Source organism: Agelaius phoeniceus, chromosome 4 (genome assembly GCF_051311805.1).
Source record: "Agelaius phoeniceus isolate bAgePho1 chromosome 4, bAgePho1.hap1, whole genome shotgun sequence".
Taxonomy (NCBI): domain Eukaryota; kingdom Metazoa; phylum Chordata; class Aves; order Passeriformes; family Icteridae; genus Agelaius; species Agelaius phoeniceus.
Window position 1 is genome coordinate 16,756,609 of NC_135268.1, and position 26,210 is coordinate 16,782,818.

Sequence of the window (26,210 nt, forward strand, 5' to 3'; positions counted from 1 at the left end):
GTCAGAACTCCTCCTGCTTTTTCATCTCCCTGTCCATGGGCTTGGAGCACGGTGGCTGTGGCCGGGCAGGACGATGAATCCATCGGGGAAGCGCCGCAAGAGGGGAACAGGGAATGGAAAGCGCGGGTGGAGCCCCAGGATGAGGTTTTAGGATACGAGGTTTTAATGGAAGCGGCTCTAGCACTGAGGCAAACCAGGGACCCGCCCGCCGCTGGGCGTACTGTTTGCGACCGGGGCTGAACAGGTGCCTTTGGGTCTGCCCAGAACGGACAGGCGGGCGCTCAATGGGAACTCCCGGGCGATCCCGATCCACGTGTCCCTGGCGGCGCAGCGCCGTGAGGGCGGGCGGGAGCGCGCACCGGTAACAGGTGCGTGAGGCGGCGGCGGCGGCGGCGGCGGCGGCCCCCGCCCTCCCGGAGCTCCTGGCCCCCGGGCTGCGGGGAGCGCCGCTCTCGGTGCTCGCCCGGCCGGCCCCGGCCCGCGCCCGCCCTCACGGAGCGATCCCGGATCCCGCCCCGGCGCTTCCCGGCTCGCGCCCGCCCCCCGCGCGTCAGGCGCCGGCCGTCACGCGGGCGCTGTAATGCACCAAAGCAGCGCGCACCCCACGCTGCGCCCGCCCTGCCGCCAGCGCCCGGCCCCGCGCCCGCCCGCCCTGCCGACCCTGTGCCCGCGCTCTCCCCGACCCGCCCGGCGACGGCAGCCACGGAGCCGTCCCGTTCCCGCCACCGCCGCTCGTGCTGTCCGCCTCAGCAGGGGATGCGGGGCGGGGGCGGCCGGAGCCGGCGGGGGGCCCCGGTTGCGCGCAGCCGTGCGGGCGGGCGGGCGGCAGCGCGGGGCTGCGCGCCTATTAGGAGGCGCGTGGTAGCGATGGCGGCGGTGGGTGAGCCCTGTGCCGTCAGCGGATCCGGCTGGCCCTGCCGGCGGGCGGTGGGGCCGCCCCGCCCCGCGCCCGCAGCCGCCCCGAGCAGCCGAGCGGAGCCGGACCGAGCCCGGCCGAACCGGACCGAGCGGCGCCGGGCGGAGCCGAGCCGAGCCGCGCCGCGCCGGGCAGCGCCATGGGGCTGCTGGAGCGGCTGCGGAAGGAGTGGTTCATCCTCGGCATCGTGCTGGTCATCGCTGTGGCGCGGCTGGAGCCCGGCGTCGGCGTCAAAGGCGGTGAGTGCGAGCGGGAGCCCCGGCAGCCCGGAGGGGGCACCGGGAGCCCCGGGACTTCGGCAACTCCCGGCGGCCGCGCTGCCCCCGTGCCCCGTCCCGCCCGTGCGGGGTCTCTGCCCTCCATCGGCTCCTCTCGTTCCCTGCTGCCAGCCCCTGCTCCTCAGGATCCCGGGAGCTGCTCCCGCGCCTTTGCTCGGCACCGTACCAGTGCCTGGAGGAGCGTCTTGCTCCTTTGGGATCCGGAGTGATGGAAGCCGAGCGGTGGCTGGGTCGGAACGTGCTCCTGTTCAACTCAGTCAGAACTTGCAGAGCTGTGGGCATGGAGTCCCGCGGCTCAGGGGATGAGGGGATGGATTGCTGCCGTCTGGGAGCTGCCCCGGAGTGTAGCCGAAGGAGTGTTGTGGTAAACTCTCGGGCGCTGTGTTCCGGCCAGACCTTTTCTTTCGCTTTATAGTAGAACATTTGTATTTTTAAGTTTTGGATTTTTTTTTTTTGGTTGTTGTCTCGTTGTTCCCTCTTACTTCCTTATGGAAGGTGAGGGAAAACAGGCAAACTGATCCTGTGGGAAGTGGTGGTGTGAAAGATGCGTACACGGGCCAAAGCAGATCCGTCCCTTGCTGAGCAGGGAGGGCTTGTATGTGTCCCGGAACAAGGGCTGGCGAAATAGCCACTGTTATTTAAACATGAACAATGTATCTTTACGTGTAAACGCTGGCGGGAATCCTGGTCAGTTCCCATTGGAACTTCAGCTCCAGACGTTCGCAGATTTCAAGAACAAATTAAATTAAATTCTGTGTTTCTTCTTCCTAATTGTTCTCTGGTGGCTTGAGAAAAGGGATGTAGAGCACTTCAACAGAATTCCTCTAGTAGTTCCATGTTATGTGAGAGGAGGAAGAATCTATCTGTGCTTTTATAGGCACAGGGGGTTTTTTAATTTTTTTTTTTTCTTAACTGAGCTGAAGTTTGAGGCTAGACAGCTTCTCACTGAGGAGCCAAACTTTTCCCACCTCTTAGGTTCTGGGAAAAAAAGAAAGAAATTGATTTAAAAAATATATCTCTGAACACATGCTGTGGCAACTAAGGCTCCGGTACTTCATGGAGTTCAGGGTAGGCAAATTCCTGCTGTGCAAGGATCCCCTGTAACATCGGTGTGCTGTTCTGCATGGGTGAATAGAACCCACGTGGAGCTTCTTGCAGGATCCGTGCTGTGTTTTCCACAGACCTTAGAGACGACTAGAAATTGATAGTATCAGGTGTTTTGTCCCTTTCTGCTTTGAGTGCCGTGCTAATTGTTAGCAGCCGTGTGGGAGGTCCTTCGAACTAGAACGGGAGATAATTGTTCCTCGGCTCACTTCCTGCATGGAAGCATATGATGGAGCACTGCATTAAATTATCCTGCTGCAAAGAGACGTCAAGCTTTGACACTTTATTGTTCTTGGGACAACTTGCTTGAAAAACCTTGGAAGCATTGATTGAAAGTAGAGAGCACATGTTCCCCATGGTGGTATCCCCTCCTCTGAAACCATGGGATCTCCGTGCTCTGGGGAAGAAAAATATTTCTTTTTAAAAGCAGAAAGAGGTGAGGGGTGGGAAATATCAACACATGAGAAAACCTTAGTTTGTCATCTTCCAGCTGACAAAGCCATGCATGGTAATTTGCAGGGCTTTAGTGAATGATATGGATGGTCCAGCATCCATACCCGAGGAAGATTGTGCCATAAATAACAAAGATTTGTGTTGTTGTCACCTTCGTGACATAAGCCAAGCCATTTTTGTGTGTTTTCCTATTTGATAAATGAGTCCATTTAGTTCCTTTGTGAAAAGAATTTTTCTGTTGTGGCCAGAGTTCCTTGTGCTCCTCGAGTGTGTGGTTGCTCTGGTGGTAGAGGCTTCTCCTGGGAGAAGGAGTTCAGGTAGCCCAGTGAAAAACCAGAAAAAACTGAGTCCTGGAAGAACCTCTGTTTTAGCCAGATTAACCCACTGCCTTCTGCTGTATGTGCATGTACACAGAGACTGATCTTCTAAAGGATTAGAAAAAAGAGGTAATTGTGTCTATAAAATATAGTTTTCTGTAGAGCTATATATATATTTATATAATCTCTTGGGGTTTCCCTCCATCCCCCATCTATTCAGTTAACGTGCCATAATTTTGCAACTAGTCATGTGCTTTGTTGCAACTATAACTCTTGCATTTCCTGTCTTATTTTTACCTTAGTCTTACATATCTGTAGCCTGGTGGGGCTTTTTTGATTGTTTTTTGGGGGTTTTGTTTGGTTTTTTTTGTTTTGTTTTGTTTTGGTTTTTTTGGTGTTTGGCAAACACAGTTTTAGTGTCTTGCCAGCAGAGCTCTCTCTGAGAGTAGGATTTGGGTTGAAATGACTTGAGATGCAAATTTGACTTGTATAGTCAAGTCCCTCTGATTTAAGGACCATTGACCTTACTCCAGTGTGACCATCAATGTATCATTCATCAGGGGAGCAGAAAGGTTCCTCTCTTCTGCAGTGCTGAGTCAAGGCTGCCTTGTTTGCTGCTGCAGTTTTGCTCAGGACAGCTTAGGGTCACTTGTAGAGTGAGGATATTATTTTGGTCCTAAGTAGACTGCTAATATTTTCTTTCTAATGTAATATCTGGTTGAAAGCTCATGAAAAAATGAGCACATTCATTTTATGCCTGGTGGCCTCTGAAGGCAAAGTGTATTAAGAGAATTTGTCATTTTTATAGGAGCGTAAAAGAGACTATATTTTAATCTCCCTGAAAAAAGTATATAAATATATACAAATGTAAGCCTTTAATACAGAGGAATCCTTGGTGGTGCAGGCATCTGCCCTTGCTGCTCTCACTGCAGCAGTGTCTGCAATGTGTTATTGTGGGGCTGGAATGAACCATTTGGAACCATTTTCTGCTGTGAGGGGAATAACACAGAATTGTATTGCCCCGAGGAAATCATTGCAAGGTGTGATTTGGGTCCTTCTGTGCAGGCAGCCAGACAGGTGTGTGTGTTGTAGGGAAAGAAGTGAGAGGTAGCTGTGTGAGGGATGTCAATGGCCCTGTGAAGGTACCAGCTAATATTTTTATTGGAGTGTATGGCTTGAGTTTGCTGATGCTGTAGGGATAATCTGATGGCAGAACTGTGAAAGGCTCCCCATTTTCATATTTCCAGAATTTGCCTGTGAGTTCCCAGTGGCCTCTAATCATGGAAGTCAAATTTATATGATGACCTAACTCACTCTGCACTTACTGGTTTACTCTTATTTAAAAATGAATAGCATGCTTTCTGTAACTTGATAGAAATGCCATTCTTTTTATTAGAGACTTTACTGATTAGACTTTCTCCAGGTATTTTTTAAAGTATTCTCATTTACTCTGATATAGTATACACATATTATTATCCCTTTGACTGTAACTCACTTTGTTCTCTATGTCTGTATTTTTTAGGACCCCTGAAACCAGAAATTACCATAACTTACATTGCTGTTTCAGCTATATTCTTTAACAGTGGACTCTCCTTAAAAACTGAGGTACTGTAATTTCTCATTTCTTCATTCCTGTTATGCTCTAAAAAAAATTTGTGTTCCTTTTGATCAGATTTGAATATAATTGGAATGGTGGTGGTAATGGGAGGATGGCTAGCAAGAGAAGATAAATGTTATATGTTTAAGGAATAACCCTCCTTGATTTCAGAAAGTGCTTCACAAAGCAATGAAGATGATAAGAGGGATGGTGTGAATAAATGTCACCCATCCACAGAGGGTGGGTGGTTTGTCTCTGCACAGCTTTAACTAAATGGAAGTGATGAGCACAATGTGGAGACTGGATCTACACCCTGATTGTGGCCCAAACCCAAATCAGGGTGAGATGCAGCTGTTCAGTGCTGGATTGATGGGAACAAGGACATGGTGGCTTTAAGTTACCCTGTTTGGTAGGGCCAGGGCAGCAGCTGGGGTCAGCACAGAAAGGTTCCCATGCAGATACAATTCAATATACAAGGGCAAAGTCTTGGCAATGTCTTCCCATAGGATTTTGTTGTAGACAGGTGGATTTGAGGTACCTGCACTCTGGTGCATATCACAGGCACTGAGATTTGTCTAAAATTTTGTGTCACTTGTTATTCAAAGAGGAACAGTCTGGGATTCAGAAGAGATGAAGGGGCATGTGAAGGAATCATGGAGAAGGGAGATGATGGCTATGTGCCAAGAAGAGATGGAGCAACCAGAGCTGAAATGAAACACTGCATGTCTCTGCTAGTCTAGCTTTCTGATTCCTTTATGCTGTTGACTAACAGGGGATGCTATTCATAAGTTGCTTGATACTAATGCCTGAAAGAATCATCACAAATTTATCCAGTTATCTCCTGGTAAACTAGGATTTGAGTGAACACTGTGCATTCAACAACAAAAAAAGTCTCTCCACCTGCGTCATGGTTATAGTGGTGAACTTTTATCTCTTCAACTTTAATGGAAATAAGCTGTGGAGAGGCACTCTCTTCCATAGAGAAGAGAACTCAAAATACAAACCTGAGTAGTATTACCAGAGTGGACTTTTTCCTCTTTCAGGCTTAGGAATCTTTGCATGTAGAGAAAAAAATGTAATTTTTTTTCCCCTTTCACTAGTTTGTATCCTTGAAACCATGTTTTTGTAAAGCAGCTGTGAGAAATCAGAAGCATTGTCAAAGTCTTGATTAAATTCTCCATGCTAGTTTACATCTAACTTCTTCCAGTTAAGGTGATGTGACTGCCAGTTTTCTGGGCAATGTGTCATGTCTTACTTTGAACTTACATAACTTTTTCCCATCTGTGGTACTAAAAGCAATTGATGTAAATGAAGCTTTTACAGGAGCTGATGTTTATGTCCAGGTAGCTGATCTCAGATTGTTTTGGGAGCAGCAGTCAGGGCACCTGCTGTAACCCAGCTTCATGAAGAAGCTAGGCCTTTCCTGAATTTCTGCCATGGGGGTAGAAGCCAGAAGAAGAAAATCATTTCTCACATTGTAGCTTGTGCTATTACTTTCGAAAGTGTATGTTAAAAACAATCCTCATATGTGTTAGGTGGCCAGGTCATGTTTCTATTAAAATACTTTGAGGCATGTTTTAGTTGTTTAAGGCACAACCTAAAGTTGGTATTATTACTCAATATGCCTTTTTATTGGATTGCAAAGTATATGGTTTTGCTTTTAGCTTTATTTGTTCTTGACCTGTGTATCAGCTGTTCTACCTTAGATAATGTATTAGTTAGATGGAAAGTAGTGTTTGGTTTATGACAGTATGAAAAGTTTGTGTTAACAGAGGCCTTCTGATAAATCTGAAATAATTAGAAATAATTTTGAAATAATTAGAATAATTTTGAAATAATTAGAAATAATTAGAAATAATTTAAGGTTACACTTCTGGTTTAATCTGCTATGTAAGTGCATGCTCAAAAATTTTTGCTAGTGTGTTCAGGAAGCATTTTACAGAATAATTGGCAACAATCAAGGAGAGCCTGTCTGTGCATAGCCTTGTTACACTTTCAGAACCAGAGGTGACCAAGGTCCTCTTACATTTGTAGAAATACTCAGTGTTCTCTGACAAGAACATTTCATTCCACCTTAATATAATGTTATTTCAGTTTGCAGTGACTGGATAGCTTGCTCTTTTAAAGCAAATACCTCCCATAGGGCCCCAGAAATTAAATCACATACTTGAGTTATCCATTTCAACGAGGAATTTGGCAAGGCACTGCAAACACTGCTTGCTCTGTGTGGGTATTTGCTCAGAGGAGTCCAGCTGTGACTATCAGAAGAGTGCCTGGATGGCAACAGGGACCCACACCAGCCAGGGAGAGGGTGGGATGGGCTCCCTAAAGGGTGTGAAATACTGGGCAAGACAAGGTAACCTGTTCTGTCTGGTGTGCAGAAACACAGTCCTGACCAGCAGCTTCCAGCAACTTTTTTGGGGTGGCAGATGTATTTTTGGATAAGCCCTTGTAAATTGTTTAAGAGGGTGAAGGCTGTTTGCCTCAGCACAGTTTATGCTGTGATCATCCAGTCTAAGGCATACTATTATTATTATAACTATTCTAAATAACTGTTACTATCCTCAAAGGCAATCACTGGAGGCATTTTCAAGATTGGTAATTTAGATTTGCAAAGATTTGTTCCATCAATACAGCATTCCTCCATGCAGTAGGTTGGCCGTGTTGTATCACCTTCCTTGCTCCCTGGTGAGCTTTCTTTCTGTCTTGAGTTTTGGTTTTGGAAGTATCACAGAGTCTCCTTAAAACCCTCTGGTTTTGAGGCATTTTCAAATTGTAAAAGAATGAAATTAGAAGGGTGCTTCTATATGTGAGATACAGATAGATAGGTAGGTATGTTTAATGCATCTGAAGTATCAGCTGGAGTATCCCAGCAAATTAGATTTTGAATAAGAGTGCCATCAGTTCTTTTGCATTGTTTACTTGAGAAGAGTGCAAGTTACTGTGAGAGAAAGGAAGAGGAATTTTTATTCTCAGTCTGTGAGATTTGAAATGAAATGTGCAAGGCTCTTTTGTTGTACTCAAAAACCTGTGTAGATGGTCCTTGAAGTGCCTGAAAAGGCAGAAACAGAGGCACAGAGCTAGCTGAAGAGTTTTTTTCTTTAAGGGTACTTGATCACCTCTCTGGAGTGCTCTTACACTATTTAAAATTAAGTTTTTTGTTGTTTTTTGAGTCTGCAGTGGTATTTTAGACTTTATTTCTCTGAAATTTACGGCTTAACAGTTTTTAGCTTGTAATGGTCTTGGTATTCTTTCTTTGTTATTCTTCATCAGCCTTTTTTTTTCCTATAAATTTCCTTTTGATTCAATAAATAATCAAAGTCTGCTACTTTGCTTTTAGGGAAAAAATATCAAACATAAAAAAAACCCTGACACCACAAACGAATGGTTGGTAATACAAACATCCATAAACATACTTTTTTCCTTTTTAATAATATAAATTAAAATCAGCATTTGTAGACAGAGGAGCTTGAAATCATGTGCTCAGTACAAGTTTTCATGATTGCTGATATGGAAAGTCAGTGAAGTGAGCAGCCATCAGTGCAGTTAACACAGGTTTCGAAGCCATGACAAAGTGCTAAGGCTGCCTGCTGAAAAGCTGCTGTTCTGAGAGCTACACTATTATTGAAGTGCTGGACAATTCTTGTGGAAAAATGCCCAGGAGCAGACAGCTTTTATGTTGCCTGGATGTACTTCATTATTAAAGAGATCAGATGATCCCTAAAGGTGACTTTTTGACATGCATTCCTTTTGTATGGTAAAGCTGATCCTAGTTTTAAAAGCACAAATATGATCTTGCTTCAGCTGTTATGACTGCAACTCCCTCTCTTCTTTTTCTCTTGCAGGAGCTGACAAGTGCTTTGATGCATGTGAAACTACACCTTTTTGTCCAGATTTTTACACTTGTGTTCTTCCCAACAGCAATATGGGTCTTTCTTCAGCTGTTATCAATCACACCTATAAATGAATGGCTTTTAAAAGGGTATGTTTAAGTATAATGGAGTGAAATATATTTGTAGCTGTCATCTTAAAGGGCTGCTTATCCTGCAACTGGTGTTTTGTGGTACTGTGAACAGATTTTGCTGGTTGTTTTTTGTGCTTCAGCACTTTGCTGTTGAAAACAAAGTACATGCACAAGATTATCCCTTCAGGAACTTGGTCTCATTTTCAGAAAGTCTGGACAGTCTTATGTTAGGGAGGTTGCAACAGGTTAGCTTTCTTTTTCCCAAAACACAGCTGAAGTGATGTGTTGGGTCTCAAGGAAGGTGGGGAGGAAAGAAAAGGAATGCTGAAGGAAAAGCATAAATCAGTGAATAAATATTGTGTATGTCACATACTGGTCTTCTGTTTTTAAGTAGTTTGTGTTGAGCATTTCTTGTGTGGGTTCAGTATCTGCTTCCAGCTAAATTATGGGGGAAAAAAAGGAGTAAAGTTTTTTTAGGACAAGAACTTTGTGATGAGCAGAAACTAAGTTACCATGAAAACAATGTGTTTTAAATCTTGCCAATGTGCAAAGCTGCATGGATGGTGTACTAGGGATAGATGCTATGTAAAATAAAAAGTTAAAAGGTTTTTTTTTGAAATGGGAGTCAATACTTAGTGCCATGCAGGTATACTGGAATGTTTGAATGTTAAAAATCAATTATTTCAGAAAACTACTGAAAGAATCCCCATTGTTTCTTACTGCTTGGTAAAACGTTGCTTGGGGAGTTCCTTGTCTTAAAAGTTTAATGAAAAAGCTGCTCATGTTTATGTTTCTACAAGGCCTAAACCTAAAGAAGCATTTCATTTTGTTTGTAAGAGACTTCTCCTGATGCTCCATCAAGTGTGAATTGGTCCAAATGATACTGAAAAGGTGACACTGAGACAACATCAACTTGAAAGTTAACACTTTTTTGCTTAACAGTGTCAGTAAAGCAAGGAAGTAACAACTTTGATATATGATGTTCATTTGTATTTAGCTATTTGTAGTAAAGGGTGTTCTTTAAAATAAAATAATTGTGAAGTTTTTTCTCAGCTAGGAGAAATATGTGATTTTCCACAGTAGCCAAAATTCTTTCCTAATCCATGGAGTTTCAATTTCTGAAGTGCAAGGTGAAGGAGATTTTTGTAGGGTTTTTGGTTCCATGAAGCATGTCTCATTCCTTCTTTCCCATGAGTCTTATGCCACTTTAGTTCTAGGTACTTGAGTGACATAATCTGTTGCATGCATGAGTATAATTATATGTATATAGGCATGAACACTTGTAAAACTGTTTGTAAAACTTATGATGTATGTGTTTTTGTAAAGAAAAGAAATACCTGTGCATTTATCTCTCTAAGTGTGGAGCCTAAACCAGGCTCATTTGTCATGAGAATGTGTCTGTGTCTTACTGGTGAGCTTCTGTATGCTTCAAGCTGCCTTTCAAGCACTTGTTCCTTGAGTACTGCTTCTCATTTAGCTTTTTTATCTTTTAGTGCAGTAACTCTGTATTGAGGCTTCATTGAAAGAATGATCAGATTGAGGAGTTTAATTAAGGTGGTTTGGTTGGGGTATTTTTAAGAGTGCTTTCTTGAGAAATACTGCTGTTCAGGGCATGCTCTGAGCTGTACAGGTGATGCAGGTGCAGAAGATACTGAGCTCTGTCCTAATTTAGAATAACACATTTCAAAGCAGGTCCCTGTGTGTGTGTGTGTGAGGAGCTGATGGGAGGGACTGTGCTGTGGCAGCTCTGTGTAAACAAAAGTTCATCCTGATGCCCCCCAGCTGTAGTTTTTATTCCCTTAGAAACACTACAGTACCTAGGGAAAACAGGGAAGGGAACAAGACAGGTTTGGGCAAAGTTGCTTCCTTATCACCCATTTAGCACAGCATGTGGTGGAGGCTGCTTGATAGCCCTCAAAAAGGCTGGAAAAACAGGCATGTGCTCCCAAGGGCATGCAGCACCCTTTGCAGGGTGGCTCCCTGGGCACTGCAGCTCTCCACTGCTCCCTACACAAGGTTATGCCTGAAGGCACAGCCCACAGAACCTTTTCCATCTTGCTTCAGAATGCATGGTAGATTCTCCCATCCTCTCTAATGGTCAGTTTTGCTGTAAGTGTTATTTGAGAGGCAGGTTTGGGTGGTTGTAGGGGAATAGAATATAGGTAAATGAAGGTGGTACAGAAAGTAATCTTACCCCCTGAAGAGTTGCAGCTGAGCCACTTACTAGAGATTAGGGGCAGGCCTGATGTTTACAGGCTGCAGCTGTAGCCAATAAGAACAGTGTTATAAAAGAGTGGATTGGTTGGTTGAGGGATCTTGAGTCAGTTGGTGACTGTGAGGACAAGGAAGAGTCAGTGCCTGGAGGAGCTGCCTACAAGAACCATCAAGGAGGTATGAAACTCTGGCAATATGGAACCCTTGCAGTGTACTGACAATAGAACTCTTGCACTATAATGACAACAGGTGGTACCAGCTTTTCATCTGTGTCTCTACAGCTGAGTGGGATTTTTTTCTTTCCCCCCCTCTCTGTCTGGGATGATATTAGGAGGTTTGTTGTTTTGCAATTATTTTGAGATTTATGAGATAGAGGAGAAACTGACGTCCTCCTAAGCATCTTATAAGTTAATTTTTTTGTTAGCTCACCAGGTTTTGCATTGACAACATCTATTTGAAAAGGAGCATGAAGCAGGTTATTAATTTATGCACAGATTCACCTCTTCTCCACTTTTAGCATGTAGCATTTACAGCACAGGTGGTAAGGAATGAGATGCAAAGATTGAGTATAAGGTACAATTTTGGAACTTTCACATCTGAAACATGTGACTTCAGACTCTGCTGCTCAGTTGTCTGTAGTGAACTATCAATACAGCATTCCTCCATGCAGTAGGTTGGCTGTGTTGTATCACCTTCCTTGCTCTCTGGAAGTTACAGTGAGGCTTTCTTTCTGTCTTGAGTTTTGGTTTTGGAAGTATCACAGAGTCTCCTTAAAGCCCTCTGGTTTTGAGGCATTTTCAAATTGTAAAAGTATGAAATTAGAAGGGTACTTCTGTATGTGAGATACAGATAGATAGGTAGGTATGTTTAATGCATCTGAAGTATCAGCTGGAGTATCCCAGCAAATTGGATTTTGAATAAGAGTGCCATCAGTTCAGCAGAAGAGCAAGTGTCTGATGTTAGTACTCACAGCATGGCCTGATCCAGTGGAATGTATGAGTTGGTCTCTCTAGTAGTCTGTTGGCCATTAGAGGAATCTGTTTATATATTGGTAGAATTGTGTAGTTGATACAAACTGAAAAAAAAGTTTACAGGTGCATCTTTCAATACACTCAATTAAGAGTGTGTCCTTTTAGTATGTACCAGGTTTTTTTAGATTAATATTGCTTGATAGGGATTTTTATTTTTAATCCCAAATGTGTTGTTTTCTATTTGAGAGGGTTAACAGAGATTGTATGATTAAATCTTTCCCTTATAGTATGGAAAATCCCTGCCAGCTGAGATGAATGCTCTTGCATGCATTTTGTACCTCTCTGGATAACTCTAAATTTAATCCACTCCTTATTAGAGCAGGTGAGAAGTTTGAGGAGCTGGCTGCCACACAGGAGAGAGAACAGTATCACAGTGTAGGAGATGGACATCAGGATTGCCATGTCTTTGTTTGTCTGCTGTATATTTTTCTCTGTTTCCAAACTTTCCTGCACAGTTTCTTTTTCCTGTATTTCTTTTCTTTTCAATGTGAGCTTATTCTGCCACATGCTGACAACTCTCTGCTGCCATAGTTTATTTCACTGTAAGTTTGCTCTGTGCTTCCAAGGTGGTGCTTGGTACCTTGTGGTTGGATTTATATAATGCTTACATTGGCTGCCTCCTTCCTCTCCCACAGAGGCTGTAGCTGACAAAGGGAATGCTGTCATTGTCACTTACCTGTTTCTTCTCTTTAAGCTTTTTGTATATTTGCAGAATATCAATTGCACTGTAATGTGCACCCTGGTGCCTGGGTTTAATATTTCTGTTTGCTGCAGCTTTTTGGCACTGCCTTTCTCGGGGGTTCTACTGATGTATTACAAATGCAAAGTAGTTCACCACTAGTAATTGATTGTTCTGAATTAGAATCTCAAGCTCTGATACTTGAAAACATATGTAGATTCCACACTTTTGGGGATTTTGCAATCTATGTTATTCCATGCATTGCTGTTCCTTCCAAGTCAACACAGTTTTTCTTCAGAAGCCCTATTTTACTTAGCCCCAAATTTAATGGTAATTTATGTGGTATGATTTTGTGAACTGTCTTTGAAAACAAAGGAAAGTTCACCACCTTTTTCTTACTTTGCAACAGCATTTACTGTGCACTTCAATAACTTTGCTGCACAAACAATGCTAAGAAATGACAAAAATAATAGGATATCTTGGATTTCTAAAGTGTAAGAGAAAGCTGTTGATGCTTTGATGGCAGTCAGGTGATTTTTATCTGGAAGTCTGTGAAAGATGTATAGAGACCTTTGTGCATGAGAGCTGCAGGACTACAGATGGGGAAGTGGAGTCACAGAGAGGTTAAGTGTTTGTGCTTTTTGCATGGTGACCTGACTCTCACCATGATGACTGGTGAGAGATGGCACAGAAATGCTGCCAGCAGGAGTGCCTTTCCTAGTACAGGGCTGGAGGTGATTGGAAACTGATTGCACTGCACAAGTGATAAGACTTTACTTGGCTCTTTGGTATTTTAAGGTAGCAGGTTGCTTAGTGTTTGCCTCCTGTAAGGAATGGAATATAACATTCTTTTTGTTGTTTTCAGCTTGCAGACAGTGGGCTGCATGCCACCTCCTGTGTCTTCTGCTGTAATTTTAACCAAAGCTGTTGGTGGGAATGAGGTGAGTTTGCATTTGACTTTTTTAAACAGGAATTCAAACGAGTAATTATTGATGATGGACTCAAGTGGCAAAGCACAGACAGAAATGTGATGCTGCTGTAGTTTGCAAAGCATTCTGGAACTAGGGGTTGGCTGTTGACTTGGAGTCAAACAATGAAAACAGTGATATGTTACATGCTGGCATTGGTGAAACTGAAAGAAACTCACTTTTCTGAGGTGATACAAAGGTTCCTGGTAGAAATTAGTGTTGAGAGATTTCTGGTGGTTGCTACACTGGAAGTCCTAACCCTATAAAGTTCCTATGCTGTGTTGTAGTCATTGCACAGACCAATGGATTGGCAGTGAAGTTGTGCCCTTGCAGAGATTCTTTGGATGTGTTCAGTATTAAGAGGTCCTGTAGTAGGACTTTCTCAGGCTTGAAGCAGCAAATGTATCAAGGGACATGGCAATACAAACATGGATTTAAGCCTTAGATTGTTATTTGAGACTGCATGAAGTGAAAATTCAGGGAATATGGAGTTCTCTGACAGGGATGCAATGCAAAGATCTCAACAGATAGGAAATGCTGGAATAGAAGTTGTTGGTGTAAACTCAGCTTGGTAGTGATAAATTTCTGACTTAAAATGGCATATTCTGGTGTAATTTCAGACTCTTTCTTTATCCACAAAGCACTTGCTGTTTTCAGGGAGGCCAGATAAATGGCATTTAGGAAATTAATCCAGCTGTGCTAATTAATGAGCTGGTTTCCTTTAGATTTGCTTCCTTGTAGCTGCTGAAGGTGGAGGAGACCTGGTAGGTGAAGAAAGGGAGGGAATTAGCATTGACAGATGGGATTTACACCCGGGGCTGTTGGATGCTGTTCCGAAGGGTTAAAGGCAAATCTTAATTCAGCCATAGAACTCCTGTGTGAGGTTGGGTGGTTCACTTCAACCACATGTTTTAAATATGGCCATTAGTTGTGAACTTCTCATTTTCTGAGTTCAGGCTCTTGGGACTGATTAATGTCAGCTTTGAAAACACATGATAGCACTGAAAGAGATTGAAGTTGTACTTTGTACTGACAAATTGCTGTTTAATTGCTTTATCCTCTGAAGAGAGACCCAAAGTATTTCAAGTCAACCATCTCTAATGATGGGTGATTCTGATACACATCACTGTCTGCCAGTTTGCTACCTTGAAAAAAGAACCATAAAATTGTCTGATGGAGGTGCTGGAGAGTAGTTACTATAAAGAAATAAGTCAAGTGCCCAGTAGTGATCAACAGAGAAATGAGAGGTTTTCCAGTTATGATTCTACATGTAGATGCTGTAAATGACAGCAAGACACCACATAGTGAACAGTGAGGATTAATTGAGTGAGTGCTCATTCAGCACTGTTTCTACTATCCTTACAACAAGGTAAAGATCCTCTGGAAAAAACTACAGTAAGATTGGTGAGTTGAAAGCCATATAATACAGTGTACAGCAGGGAGAGAGGTACTTTAGTTTCTTGACCATTAGAAAGCACTTTCTTATGGTAGTGTTCTTCAGGGGTGGTGAGGGTGTGTGCAGTTTATACCTGAAAAAGCTGAAAAATGGCTGCTTTCTGTTATGTGGTTGTACTGATCACTGACAAGGTAAGGTTTGAACTCTGATTCTTCTGTGCCAAACTGGTGTTAGAGGAATGTAAAAATGCATACCTTGTAGGAAGTTTTACAGATAGTTGCTGATAGCAGAGAGAGTGAATCAAAAATGGGGCCTTGGGAATTGGGGGTTCTCAGTCAGGCTCTATGAGAGTCTGTAAAGGAAAATACAGACTTTAAATAAGCTCAGTGTAGACAAAGTGTGTGACCAAGTTATTGCCAAACTTGAGCATGTTTCCAATGCAAGCAATGCTTTTGGAATTTGATGTTTCTTTGTTGTTCAGACTAATCTTTCTTCTGAGGACGAGCAAATCACATCTTTCACACTAGGGGAGGAAAACAGTCTCGCACCTCTCCTTGCCAGACTTCAGCTGAGCTGTTACTGATGTACTTCTTGTTCTGATATAAGCAGAACACTGCATTTTTTTCCCATTTCAGTTTGAATCCATTCTGAAACACAAAGAATTTAAACTGGGAGTCAATTGGAAATACAAGTGGTTGTACTGTGAGAGCATTTGTTCATAATAATGCTTCTTAAACTGGTTTTTGCCTCAACAAATGTGTATCCCTTACCTAGAGAAACTGATTTGTCTGAGGATGTATCTACACTGCATAATGGAGTATGAAGATGAATGAGCTTGCTCAGAAGGACTATAGCAAGGAAGCTCCACGTGAAGTAATTGGTCTGGGAAGTGTCCTGCCCCTGCAGAGCACAGGCACACCCCAATAACTGCTCTGAAGGCCTCTTTGGATGTCTTGAAACGCAGCACTTGAGAGCTGGGCTGGTTGCCTGTGCTATGACAGTGTAGAGGGGTTTAGGTTTCTTTGTCTAAGTAGAAGTGACTGCTAATTGTCAGTTTGGACTTGGGGTATTCTCAAAGAAATATCAGGCCCCCTGTCATGGGAGAAGTAGTGCCCCTGGGGCTGGGGAAATATGGTGTCTATTTTTAGCTCTCTCATCAACCTTTTGGGTAAAACAGGGTGAGTTACTGTGTCTCTGGGGTTGGCTGTGATGCATAATAGCACACTTGTGAAGTGTTTGAAGATCAGTGCTGAAAGAATCTGATAAAAGGTCTATATTTTATTGGCCTGGGACAGGGTAATTAATTGACAGGGTAATTAAGTGTTTGGTCAAGTGCTTCAAACGTGACCTACATCACTAGAGGCTACTTGGGTGGTGGATTTTGCTGCATATTAATTGGAAAATTTGGTTGTGAGATAATAAAAGGGAAACTTTCTTTCTTCTCTGTTTCTCCTTCACCCTGATTTTCCATCCTTGCTCCTGTGATCTTTTCCTGTGTTACTTTCATAAACCCTGCAAGCAACTTTCTACACCACCCTATTCCTAGCTTTTGTCACAAATGCACTTAGTTCATTATTGAGGCCAGTTTCATGTACTGAATGTTAGTTTGATACATATGAAGGCCTATATGAACAAAAAAAAAAGTTTCATGTATTAACTGGTGAAAAATGAGGGGGGATCACCATAAGAATGAAAATCTAATTGTAATTTGTTGTTAATTTCTCAATTACTTAGTTGTTTCTGTCAATCAGCTCTCATGTGTTGTGTAGAGGACAGTCCATGAAGATAAAAAAATTGGAATGAAAACCAGAAGGCCTCACATTTGTTCTTTGCTCTTGTGCTGTGAAGGGTCAGGATTTTAATGGTGTAGCTTGACAGCACTGAAGGCTTGGTTGTGTCATTTTTTTTCAACAAGTCTTGTAGTTTTTCAGTGAAATTATAAAAACAATTTCTTTAAGACTCTGCAATAGAGACAAATAAATATGTCATCATTTCAAGGCACTGTTAAGACAAACCTATTAAAAGCTCAGAGATACTCAGACAGAAGTGCTGTAGAGATGCCAGATATTACTACAAAGTATTCAGACAGCAAATGTCATACTCTCCTTAAGAATCAAAGTAATGAAGAAAAGAGCTTGAAAATTAGATCTATAAGTCTATTATCAGTTTGGGAGAAAAAGCAATTTGTGATGACTTTTATGACATACTTTTGAAAAGTGTAACATAACAGGCAGGAGATGTGATGGAATTGTACAGATAAATCGTGGCAGACAGCTCATTTTGTTGAAGAATACTTTGGCTATTTTGCTATCTCATACACCACACAACCACTGAGGATTTTTTTGTTATTGTTCAGTTGAGCTATAGCTTGTACAAAACCTCTTAATCAACGTGCTCCTTTATTTTATTTTTTTTTTTCAACTTTAATGTGGTTTTGCTATGCCCTTTTGTAAAACAAGGTGTTGCACATGCAAGACAAGATTTTGAAATATGAAATAAGCTAAAATGAAGAAAGCCAGAAAGGTGTTAATGAAATAAGATATAAAGTAAAGAAATAGTTCTATTATTGATTTTTAGATTTGTTTTTTTGAAGCAGATATAAAACATAAAACTGAGTACAAATTTGCAAGGTCCACAGCTAACCTTTCTGAGAAAGAATCGAGGGAGAGCAGCAACATTTACCCCACAAATTATATATAATAGTTTTAAATGATGTTTTGAAAAACATAACACATGAATAGTTTCTGAGAAATGAAGACTGGAAAATTCCTTTGTTTGTCTCTGTGTTTTTGGGGTTTTTTTAGTAGAAATAAAGAAAAAGTGAACTCTAACACTACTGTAAAGTCACAGGAAAGATTATTGATTTCTCTAAAAATATCTGAAGTTCTTTGAACTGTATATACATGTACATTAACCTTTTAGAAAACAAAATAAAATGAATAAAAAGAAGTACAAGCTCTAATGGTTTGTGATTCATACACTGACTGATGCACCAGTGTACCATGAGTGTTTACCCTTGGAAGGTAACACGTGAACATTATGAAACAAAATTTTGTTAAGAACTTCAAATAAACTGTGTCATGATGTTTAGTTATCTTCTATAATACAGTTTTTCCTCTCTAAATGTAAGTCAGTATTGTTGTCTAAAATTTGATTTCCAGATTACACTTAAAATATTCACATGACCAGGTTTTCTTTATGAAAGGATAAGTAATTTAATTATATTGTTTTTAAATGTGATACTGTAAAAGGAAAAGAAATATTGTGATTCTTTTTCCTTTCCTAAGTAGTAAATTTTGTCTGCCTAGACAGATTAAACAATTCTAAATGAAAATTAGATAATTCTACTATTAAATACTACGCTGAATTCACTTGGAAGTATGAGAGTGTTGGAGGACAAATTTAGGCAAGATGTCTGTACTTCACATGTACAAATATAAAGAATTAACTGTGTCAGCATAAGCTTTATATGTACATAGGAGGTGTTGTGCTATTAAACTCTATTCTAGTATTACAGTCTAATTTTTTATGTATCCTAAGAGTTTACTTTTCTTTTATCGTTGCTGTGCTTTGAGCAGATGGTTTTTATTGAGCTATTTATTGATACTTAGGGTTTTTTCCTTCCCTGAGTGGTGAGTGCATTTTATATCCATCAATGCATAGAAGGAGCCCAAATTATTACTTACAATATGAATTTCATCACTGAAATGTGTCCCAGTCATGCAGCTCCATTAGCTCTCTCTAGAGTTCCTCATATCTTCTCAAGTCTTCCATAACCCAAAGCAATTGGGAGTTTTTGGGGTTTTTCCCTTCTCTCACTGATCTCCTTTTGTTTATCAATAGTAGTTGTAACACAAACCCACTGGTTCAACTGCTGAGAGGGAAGGGGATTTTCAAAGGCATACAGCTTTGCTCTTAATTCAGTGGAGCAAATCCAGGCTAACATGAGGTGTGTGAAATCCCCAGTCAAGCACTTCAGCTCCAAGCTCTTTACTTTGTACAAGGATTCTCCAGCACCTTTGAAAAGCAGCTGATTTACTAACCCAAGGTGTCAGTGGTTGAGTTAGACTTGGGGTAAGATTTAACTTTGGTTCTGGTTGCCATTACCTGTAACTGAGGGTCTTTCATATTGCTCATAAGGTGTCCTGGGAGTGCAAGACAGCAGGGAAGTGCAAGACTCTTAGAGCTGTGCAGTTAAGATGTGTGAAACAGAGCTTGCAGTCTTGTGCATGTTCAGCCTTCCCTTGTAGCAGTTCTGCCACAATCTAGAATGCTGTAAAATAGCCTGTTTAAATTGCACTAAACTGGGCTGTGGCTGGAGGCTACCTGGAATCATCACAGCCTTTTGTTTTTACAGCTGTGTTTGCACAACTGTCCTAGATCTGACTTTGTAAGAGTGTTTTTAGAGGCTTTGCTGTTGCTGATCTGCAGTGCTTGGCTGGGAAGCCAGTTTTTTTGTCTGCTGTGGCACAGCCACTGACCCTGAAAGCTGTTTGTGGCATAAAGAAGCCAGGAAAGGAGGGAGAGTCTTGCTCTCACGCTTGACAAAAGTGGCCTTTTAAAGAAAAGGTGGTTTTGAATTTGTCTTGGTGTGCAGGTTAATTGAGTCTCAAAGTTATACTGTGCAAGAGCTTCCTTTATTTAGCAGTGAGTGCTGGATGAAATGCATTGTGTATGCAAAGCAAGCATTTTTAAATGTGAGCAATTCAGAAATTATAGTTATATTAAAGTATTTGCAGAGAGTGGGGTCTAGTGCTCTAAAATTCAGGCTCTGTACTCTTTGCTGTTTAATTTTATGCCTGCTTGAGAGAGAACAGGTATTTTGCTAGCAAAGAGAGTGTTACCCACTCTTCCTAACTCAGCCTTTGAAGATAAATATCTTGGAGGGCAGTGAAAATTGGAAAGATGATTCAAAAAATACAAGTGATTTGTCTGCAGAGGAGTGTTTTTTGCAGTCTAAATTCCATTGAGCACCTGCATTCATTGTGTGAGGGTGGTTTTCTAATGAAAACCTTTTTTTTGGCAGAGTGGTGCAGTTGTTTGCTGGCACTGGAACCCAGGGATGTGCTGGCTTCTGGTTCCACTGTCCCTCACCCGTTGCCTTACAGCTCACTGCAGATACATCTTAAACGTCATTAAACAAATCTATTGAGAACAAAAAATACCATTTAGGAATTTTTTTGATGGATTTAGTCAAGGAACATTGCTGTTACAGTTCTGAACACTGACTTGTAAATAGATAATGTTTCATTGTTTCCTCTTTTTTGATTTTCCCCTTTTTGTGTTAAAATCAATAAAATGCTTTAGCATATTTCACTTGGAAATTTTTTCTTCTATCCAGGCACTGTTTTAGCTGGTAGGAATATTTTTGCTTAGTGGCTAATAAGAATATATAGAAAAGAAAGCAAATTAAACATTTACATAATTTCTTTAGCTCTCTTTTTGGGCATGCAGTATTAAGTCCTGATTTGTAGAAATCAAAGCTGTAAAACATGAAGCAGGATTTTCAGTTAAAATTATTATTCTTTTTAAATTTCATTCTTTTCAAGGAAATTAAATTTATTATTCTTTTTATCAGCTTGATTATGAAAGAACATTTCGAATGTTTTTGTTTTCTAAATTGTCAATTTATTTAACATGTGTTAAGAAAATGTGTTTTACATTCTATGAGGAAAACCTCATTTGTGTGAAGACAGAACAAACCCCTAGCTTACTTTATATACAACTAAATAAGCCCAAATTTGTTTAAAATTCTTTCATAGGAGAAGCTTGGATATTTTAGAAGTGTTTTCCATTTGTACTTTTCTGTTAAACAGACTTTTTTGTTCATTTATTAGTTAGAGCATGTGACAAAAAGTCTGGAGATCAGTAGAGCAGCAAATTTTTACTGATTCTAAAACATTTTTTGTCCTCCAGTTTCTGGAAAATATTGGCTCTGTGATGAAGTCTGAAAAGAACAAGCTGCTGATAAACTGTTTCTGGACATGTTGAAGTAAAGGCATGTGTTTCCTTGAACCTTTTTCAGACATGCAGACTCCATGCTCAGGTGCTTTCCTGCTCAGCCATGTAGGGGGATCCAGTATGGGTAAATGAAGGTGGTATAGAATATAATCTTATCCCCTAAAGAGTTGCAGCTGAACCAATTACTAAAGATCAGGAGCAGGCCTGATGTTAACAGGCCACACCTGTAGCCAATAAGAACAGTGTTATAAAAGAGTGGATTGGTGGGATCTGGAGTCAGATGGCTGCTGCAAGGACCAGGAAGAGTCAGTGCTTAGAGGAGCTGCCTATGAGAAACATTGAGGGGGTATGAAACTCTGGCGATCCTTGCACTATAATGATAATAGAACTCTTGACATATAAGACAACACAGCCAGGATTTTTGCTCATGTTCCCTTGGGAATATGTCCTTTCCTATTTGAAGTCCAGTACTTTGCTGCCACTTTTAAATTAGCAGAGGGAGGGGAAACAGCAGCACTTCTGCACTTAAGCTGGTGCAGAAGCTTAAACTCTTGTGCTCACCTAGGAAGCTGCTTTGAGAAGATGGAAGTTTTGAGGGGCAGGAGGCTGGTGAAGGAGTGCCCTGGAAGCACAGCAGCTCCTGATAATTCATCTCTGAGATGGGGGAAAGAAGTCATCCTGTTAAACATAATCTTTGCCAACCCATCCAGTGCCTCATGGTGTATACCCCTGATACAAGCTGCATTTACAGGGTGTTTGCTTCTCTGGCACTGGGGACCCCCTCTCCAGCCTCAGCCTGACCCCCCCAGGTCTGTGCTGCCTCCTCATCCTGCCCTACCCCAGGCCCTTGGATGCATCCCCAAGTTGGCACCAGGAGGAATTTCCCCCAAGATTCAGGGGAACAAAAACTTGCCTTTAATTGAGGTGGATACAGTAGGTCTGACTTTGTCTATTTGTTTTTAACAGTAAAGACATTTTTAGTGAGACCTGCCTAAGCAAACAGAGTTTTGCTTATCAGCAAACAAGTCAGCAGCCATATGCTAACCAGTAATGCAGTAATTCTTTTGATTACATGGCACATGAGCTAAAGGGGGTATTACTGGGCTTGGACTGAACTGTTTGAGCTGGTAAGTTGAGAGCAACAGTGTGTTTCCTGAATTAGTATGCCAATTTATGTATGTTACTTTAGTAAAATTTTGCAACTTCCTGTTCTAGCAGATATTGTGGATTATTGCAACAGGATTCCCCAAAATGTTGACTTTCTAGTGTGTGGATGACTTTGTTTAGTTAGACCTATTTTTTTGTTATATTTTTAAATGATCTAAATTCATTTTGGGAAATGTCTGTAATATATATGGCAATGTATACTTGAGCCATGCTGTGTGAGTGCTCCAGCTCCAACTGCATATCCAAAACCTTTTAAAAGGAAATCTCAATGAGCCCTATGGGACAAAGTAAATTATTACATGTGGTGAACTCTTAAGTCATAGACCAAGGTCATGGCAGTGAAAGTGTATTTCAAAAAGGTTTTATCTGTGCTTGGAAAGCAAATGAAATCTCTCATCATTAACTTTAGAATTATAGTTGTAAGAGGATTTTCACTAGAGGTGAAAGATCAAGTTCATGGTGGACATAATGGAGTCTGAAAAGTTATTTCTGAGCCATAATACTGGGGTGTGAAACGTTCACTGAGGTTTTCACATTATTGAGTTTACAGCCTGTAATCTGGATACTGAAGATCAGAATGGTTGTGATCAGTGCTACTGTTATGGCTTTATTTGAGCCATTGCAAAGGGGAAATTTTTTTAATTTTAAAAAAATTATATTGTAAAGGCTTCTAAAAAAATATCCTAGATTGTCAGGTGTGTCAGTCTCTGCCATTGCACACAGGCTACCTTAATAATAGTAATAATAATCCTTCTATAGGAAGATAATTTAGTAAAGCTGAATGATCTCAATGAATCCATCAAAGCACATGTGCGTGCAGTGATGTGATCTCTGTCCTTATTTGCTGATAGCTACATAAATCAGAAAGAACAAATGGTGAAGGGAAACAGGGCAGAAAAGCATAAGTAGAACTAAGGTTTTTAGAGACCCAGATTTTTATCCTGTCAATGGAAGTGGGTATTTGTTTCTCTGTTTATCCAACCCAGTGTTCTATTTTGCTAAACTTTGCATGTGTACACACATTCCAGTGGTACCAATGGGCAAAAGAAACCTGCCCAAGAGTGGAGTCTGAACTCTGTGCCTGTGCCTTGGGACTGGTTTTGCAAATATCCCTGCCTGTGGTAGCACCCACTTGCTTACAGAGTTTATAGTGCTCAGCCTGTTTGCTTGCAGAAGTGATGACATCTGCCAGTGATGTTTAAAGGACAAGCATTAAACAATCATCACCAAAACTTAATCTGCTTGTGCTTTTGCTGGCATGAGGTGATTCCATGTACAGGAAAGTTTCAGCTGCTGCAGTTCTATTCAGAACAGTCTGCTTAGCCCTCTTTTCATGCCATTTCACTTTTGGGTTAAAATTCAATGTTTTGCTGTTTTGTTTTCTTAAATCCTTCTAGCTCCTTAAGAAAAGGTACTTGTTTCTCAAGTTACAACTGCAAATGACAAGCACATTACATATTCTTGGCAAGTGTTATTTTAATTTCTTTGAATTAAAATTAAAGAAAGATTAAATTAAAATTAAAATTCAAGTAAAAAAATAAAGTAAAAATTCTACAGTTGTAAGATTTTGTAACTGGAACTACAGCAAATCAGGTCTAAGAGTGGCTATCGAGTTGTATTCTACTTGAGCAAAGTATTTTGTTTCAAAATGAATGTGTTTCTTGGGAAACCTTTCATATATTCAATGCTTACAAGATTACTTAGAAGTCCTATAAGAAGAGGAAGCATAAACTTGTTTGATAGGTTACCTGTAATTCAAAAAATGGCAGCATTAAAATTAGACATAAAATCTCGGTTCTGACTCGTGCATGTATTTTGTGCTTCTATGTGTTCTATGCTTCTGTTTTAGTATTGTGGTCCTGCAATTTAGGAAATATATCCTATAACACTTTTTTCTGTACTGTTAATATCACACATGTTATCTCAAAAACACTTGCTGTACTTTCATTATCCAAATGGCCAGGAATATCAGTGTTGAGTAAGACTTTCTGTGTAGGTTATGTCCTCTAAGGCATATATTTTAATAACTTAGTTGATGGCCTCTCTTATACCTTTTCTTCTCAGCCAGCAGTGTGTGTGCAGTTGTGAGGCATTTCTGTTTCTGAGCCTGGTCACAAATGTCTGTCTGTGACCTATTGATGGTGGGATGTTTCTGCTGTTTGCAGCACCTGTGCTGACGGCTTCTGCACGGCTTGGTTCTCTGTCATTTATGATCTGAGGAACTCAGAACAACAGATGGGATTTGTAGGTATGAGATACACAGAAAAATACACAGTATGGTACAGTGCTGTCCTCAAATCCCTTCTGTGAACAAGTCCATTTGGGGCATCTCTGCTTCAGAAGGGGTCTGCTGTCCTGATCCCTTGAGTAACAAATGCCTCTGGTGCTACATTTGGGTTTCCAAACCTTCCTGAAACTCCTAACTGATAAAATGCAATTTTGTCTCATCTTCTCCAAATAACAAAATACGTACCTTGTAACCTTGGTTTCTTTGTTTTGCTTGATTCCTCAGAGTTTTAATTCCATTTTCTTGAAATTTAGGCTATTTCTATATGTAACAATGTATATATGTACACAAATTGAAACCACTAGCCTATGCAGTAGTTTTGTGTAACTTTGTTTTATGTAAATATGAACTCCTGGAATATAAGGATACTTTATAACTGAGGTACTTGGTGAGTCTGACAGCTGTGCTCTCTCTGTGATCAGGATTCAGATGTGCATGTTTGCCTTAAAAATGTGTAAAATCTTCCTCATTGTCTTAGCAGCACAGTTATGCTTACCAGCCTCTCAGTTCTTTCCCACTCTGGGATTTTTGCATAGTAAAAGTCCGTTCTGTCATATCTCCAAGTGATCAGACTGATTTTAATTGCTCTCCTCTTCCAAATCATCAGCCAGTTGCAGCATGCTGTTTGTCACCTTCCCTACTAGTATAAAACCATAGTGTAAATCTGTAGCAGTCTTCTGGTTCCCTGACTGTCTGGTTTTAATATCAGTCAGTGTTTCTTCCATATTGCAAAAGGATTTTACACTCAGACAAATGACTTGTCGTGCTAACTTAGCACACAGTGTCTGGTGAGTTGGATGGCTCATTTAGCAACACTTCCAGCAGGCTGTGATCATGGTTTCTTTATCAACTTGTGGGTGTTTTTGTTTGGTTTGTGAGTAGTGGGAGGCAAGAGTATCTTTTAATACTTTTCTTTTTTAATAATTTTTTGCAGCCTAATGCAGATCTGCCATACAGGCAGATTTTAAAGAGATTTCCTGTCTTTCAGGCTTCAATTTCCTTCTAAATTATGTGATGCAAGGCAATGGAAAATTTCATTTTGTCAGGTTATTTCCTCCTGTGGAACATATTTATTCTGAGCCATCTCATTTCTTAGATGTTTTTACAAAACTAAAAATAGTTGAGTTGGGTTTTCCTTCTAATTAGCACATGCCAGCTGCTTCCAGCAAAAGAACACCTGTCCTGCTAGTGAAGGTACCTGGAAATCTGGGCATGATTCTTCTCCTTTATCCTAGAGTAAATCAGGCATTCTTCTGTTGAAGTCAAAGCAATGGGGTGGGTTAGTGTAGGTGAGAGTCACAAAGGAAAATGGATCTATGTAATTTCTACTAGGTGTGTTCCAGAGGCAGTAATTGGTCTGAAGTGGAGTTTCCTTATGCAAAAGTGTGCAGCTGACATAAATGCCAAGCAGATGCAAAAATAAGTAGAGCACTGCGGTTTTTTCCAGTGTATTTTCATGCCCAATACTGTCTTTTTGAAAATATGGTCTTTATTTCAAATAACTGAAACTGCCTGTAATTTTAAAATAGAGAAGTAAAAACAAGTATCAGTACTGTTCATGCTATAAATGGTTCTAAAGATGGAGCTTGTTTTATGGGCTAAGTTTATGTCATTATCTTGAAGTTAGAGTAACTGTACTTATCTCTAGGAAGCGTGTTCCTCAGGAAACATCACTAAGCTTTCCCTCTACTATCTCCTTATGCAGGTATTACAGGACTGTAAAATCATTTTATTAGCTGACAAACTGCTTAATTGCAAGATAAGAAGTAGAGCCTTGCTCAGTGGAAGAAATGTGTAGTTCTTCCATCTACCTTCAGAAGCCTATTTCCTCCAGCTTTCATTGGAGGCACAGGCAGCCTCCAAAACCCAGGAGAATTT

The 26,210-nt window shown here is 40.9% G+C and overlaps 1 protein-coding gene across 1 annotated transcript in view; it reads left to right on the plus strand.

The window, feature by feature from the left end:
* Nucleotides 1–867: 867 nt before the first annotated feature.
* SLC10A7 (solute carrier family 10 member 7) overlaps nt 868–26,210 on the plus strand; it is a 140,079-nt gene continuing 114,736 nt past the window's right edge. The window contains exons 1-4 of the mRNA XM_054633107.2: nt 868–1,155; nt 4,591–4,673; nt 8,511–8,647; nt 13,419–13,494. Of these exons, the coding sequence (XP_054489082.2) occupies nt 1,056–1,155; nt 4,591–4,673; nt 8,511–8,647; nt 13,419–13,494 (396 nt within the window). The 5' untranslated portion in view covers nt 868–1,055. The remainder of the gene's footprint in view (nt 1,156–4,590; nt 4,674–8,510; nt 8,648–13,418; nt 13,495–26,210) is intronic.